General features: G+C 56.1%; 1 protein-coding gene across 1 annotated transcript in view; it reads right to left on the bottom strand.

Annotated features, from left to right (window-relative positions):
- The window catches only part of DMWD (DM1 locus, WD repeat containing), a 6598-nt gene extending 2873 nt beyond the window's left edge, over window positions 1-3725 (bottom strand). The window contains exons 1-2 of the mRNA XM_007458508.1: window positions 3282-3725; window positions 1858-2040 (exon numbers count right to left, since the gene is read on the bottom strand). Coding sequence (XP_007458570.1) covers window positions 1858-2040; window positions 3282-3725 — 627 coding nt within the window. The remainder of the gene's footprint in view (window positions 1-1857; window positions 2041-3281) is intronic.
- Between the last annotated feature and the right edge of the window lie 244 nt (window positions 3726-3969).

The following is a 3969-nucleotide window of genomic DNA, read 5'->3' as shown; positions in this document are numbered from 1 at the left end:
TCAGCAGGAGGGCAGCGCGGCCTTCCAGAGAACTCTCCTCTGTCTGACCCCCTCCGCCACCTCTACCATGTCATGCTTAAGGCAAGATATTGAGTCACGGAGTATCAGCTCCCCCAAGGAAGGTATCTTTGTTTATTTGGTTCATTGTTCTAGCCCCAGAGCACAGAACTGTGCCCGCAGGAGGTGCCTGGAAAGTAGTTCCTGGACACCTGAGTGACAACCCCATCCTGGCAGCCGCGCATCTTTGCTCCTTTTTGTCCTCACAGCTCACCTCCAAACCTGCAAGAAATCCTGTGGGCTTGATCTGCAAAATGTGCCCAGAACCTGATCTCTTCTCACCACCCCCAACTCCAACCACCTTGGTCTCAGCTGCTGTCAGGCCTGCAATGGCCTAACTGCCTGGCCTCCACCACCTGGGTCTCTTCTCCGCACAGTTGCCAAAGAGATGCTATTAAAACCTAAGTCAGCACCCGGCACTGTCTCTCCCATTCTGGACACCATGGCAGCCTTCCTCAAGCGGGACTCCGGGGAGGACCAAGCTCTAAAGCCCTCTGGCAGCCACCGTCTTCCCCAGGTACCCAAGGTGCTTGCCATTCTCCATTCTCTGGAGAATTTAGAAATTAAATCAAATTGTTTCTGTGTTCTTGGCTCAGATGAACCCCAGTGGCGAGAGGCTCTAAAAGCCAAGGTCTTTTCCATGACCTGCCAGACCCTACATCTCCTGGCCCCTCCGAGTTGTTTCTCGGAGGTCATCTACTACCCTCCCCCTAAACACGGCTCTGGCCACACAGCCTTGTTGCTGTCCTGCTTCCGGCATTTGTCCTAGCTGTTCCCTCTACTCAGAATGTCCTTTTCTCCAATAATTTGTCTTGCCTCCTTTAGGACTTTATTTCCATGTCACCTTCCATGAGACCTTTCCTAACCTCACCGAGCACTCCCCATTCGCCTTCCCTGCTGGATTTTTCTCCACGACATGCTGACACACAGCCTACTTAGTTATTTGATGACTATCTGTCTCCTCCAGCTAGATAAAAGCTCCACAAAGGCAGGGCCCCCTGTTTTGTTCACCGAGATGTAGTACTCCCAGTGCTTAGAACAATGCCTAGCAAAGAACGAATGCTCAATGAATATTTTGTGAATGGATGACCTAGTCCACTTTAATCCGTTCCGTGTTCCACTCACTGGAACACTCTGCCATTCATGCACTCTGTACATTTGAAACACCTTCTCAGAACAGAGAGAAAGAGACAGAGGACAAGAGTAGTTCTGGACACAGATAAGGTCTTTCACTGGCATCTCCCCTTCTGCCAGGTCCACCCAGGACTGAGCAAACTCCATGTATGATTTTACAACAGTCCCGTGAGGTAGGGATGGGAATCCCATTTTGCAGAGGAGAAAAACTGAGGCTAAGGGAGGAATAGTCACCTCCCAAAGCCACACAGTGAGTAAATGGTGCAGCAAAGATTTGAATCCAAAGCCCACAGGGCCCAGAATTTGAAAAGCAAGGGCTGTGGCTTCAAACAAATCCCAACCAGTAAGTAGCTTCAGTTCTCCAATCTGCAAAATGGGTATCACAATCCTAACCCATTGGTTGATGAAAACTCCAGGAGTAATGTGTTCAGCATAGGGCTAACACAGCATAGGGCCTGGGCACAAGAGATGCAGCCGTCATTATTAGTTATCATCACAGCAGCTGCTGTCACCCCATCCTCCATGTCTGTCCGCCCATCCCCCATCTCTCGCTCATCCTGCCTCCTCAGGCCTACACTGCTTCCCAGGCAGCTGCAGTCTCATGGCAAACAGTGTATGGGTGGGTGGGAACGCGAGCAGTTCTGGGCCCTGGGGGCCCACAATCACCTCCTCATTGAATAGCTTGCTGGTGTCCTTCTTGATGAGATCCAGGTACTGCACTTGACCGGCTGAGAATCCCACCAGCAGGGAGATGGTCTCTGTGGCAGCAGTGAACTGGTTGAAGTCGTGGCAAGTGGGCTGGGTGCCCTTATAGATCCGCTTGTCAATTGGCTTGTTGAGGTCAATGGACTTGGGTGGTGGGAGAAAACGAGTTAATGGCTTCTACCACTGAGAGGAAGGAAGAGGGTGTTGAGGTTGGGGGAAAACCACGAAGAGGAAGCAGGGTTAAATCCCTGAGGGGAGTGGGTAGGTGGATGGGTGAGTGGGGAGGGAAGGTGCAACCACAGACAGGAAGGAGCACCCAAATCACAAACAGAGGAGAAAACCAGGCAGGAAGCTTTGCCCCCTGCCACCACATGAGACCACAGTGCGTCCTCCCCAAAGTTGGACACCCCCAACTTCTGGTACACCCTTGGCCACAGTGTCAGTTTCAGGGCCCCTGTAGTCCCTGAGCTCCAATTCCTTTCTATAATTTCAGCAACTCCCCTGGGTCTTAGCACCACTATATTCCAAGACCCTCAAAACTCACGATCATCCAATCCCCAGAAGTCTAAAGTCCAATGTCCCAGGCTTCTCCTCACTTTGGAGTCCTTAAATCTCAGCATCCCCATCACAGTTCAGGGACCCATTAAACCTCATGGTCCCCCAAATTTTAGGTGCCTTCACCATCTCTGGGCTCTCAGGACCCCATCACTTCTGGGGACCACCATAAACTCCAAGGGTCTTGTGTCCTCTGGGACTGACATCACTTTAGAGACACCCATCACACTTGAGGATGTTCCCTCTGGGATCTCATTATCTCCAGATCTCCCATCAGCTCCGAGATTCTCATTTCCTCCAGCACCCTCATTACCTCCAGAACCCCAAGTTTCTCTAGGATCCCATTCACCTTCAGGATCCCTATTACCTCTAAGCCCCCATTACTTCCAGAATCCTCCTCACCTCTGAGCTCCACAAGTCCCCCCAACACCCTCAGACAGCAATACCCCTGGGCTCTCCATCACTTCTGAGCCTGCATTTCCCATCACCTGCAAAATGCCTGCCAGCCAGCACCTTGGAGCACCCCATACCATCTCGGATTCCCCATCACCTCCAGAACAGTCACCATCCCAGGACCCCCACGCATAACCTCGGGATCTCACATGATCTCGAGGTTTCCCATCACCTCCCAGCACACAGGGAGCCTCCCATCACCTTTTAGAATCCTGTATTACCTCCAAGAATCCTTTCCCCTTAAGATGTCTGTCACATGTAGGATGCCTATCTCAGGGCCCCCTATCATTCAGGGACTCTCCTGTCACTTGTGAATCACCTCAGGGATCCCCATCCTCTCAGCCAGCACCTAGGGCCCCACGATGCGGGCCGCTCACCCGTTGGCTCCCGCGGCGACAGCAGCCCGGGTAGAAATAGAGCTCGCGGCCCAAGTTGAAGCAGACGCGGTCTCCCCCAGCGCCCAGCCCTGCGGGCGTGGCGGGAGGCTCCCCGGCCCCGGCGCCGTCGGGCTCCCCGAGGCGCACGAGGCTGAGGCGCACCGCAGGCAGCGCGGGCCCGGGCCCTGGGCCTGCGGGCGGAGGGGACGGCGCGGCGCCCGCAGCACCGGGGCCGGAGGTGGAGGCAGGGCCGGGCATGGGCTGCTGCGGCGGCTGGGGCGGCGCCGGGGTCTGGGAGGAAGCCGGACCCGACCTGCGAGCGGCGCCGTCGCCGGGGAGCAGCTTGTAGAAGCCCTCGCGGGTGCGGAACTGCGACTTGATCTCCGCACAATCCCCCATGGCAGCACCGGTGCCCGAGCCGCCCTCCGCGCCGCCCGCCGCCATCTTGGGCGACCCCCACCCCAGCCCAGGGCCCCGCTAGTGCCGGACAGCCGCCAGCCGCCGGGCCCCCTGCCGGAAGCCGGGGATCCGCACCGGAAGAGGTGGTGTCGTCGCCCGGGCAACGCCTCTTCGATTGGCAACAGGGTAGGGAGGCGGGACGAGCTCCAGCCGTCGCTCCGGTAACGGTTCTGGACTGAAGGCGGGGCTACAAGGTGGGCGCGGCCTTCGTGCCTGAGGCCGACGTGGT

Source organism: Lipotes vexillifer, unplaced genomic scaffold, assembly GCF_000442215.2.
Source record: "Lipotes vexillifer unplaced genomic scaffold, Lipotes_vexillifer_v1.1 scaffold371, whole genome shotgun sequence".
NCBI classification, from domain to species: domain Eukaryota; kingdom Metazoa; phylum Chordata; class Mammalia; order Artiodactyla; family Lipotidae; genus Lipotes; species Lipotes vexillifer.
Note: the sequence above shows the minus strand (reverse complement) of the source record. Positions and strands in the feature narration are given on the sequence as shown.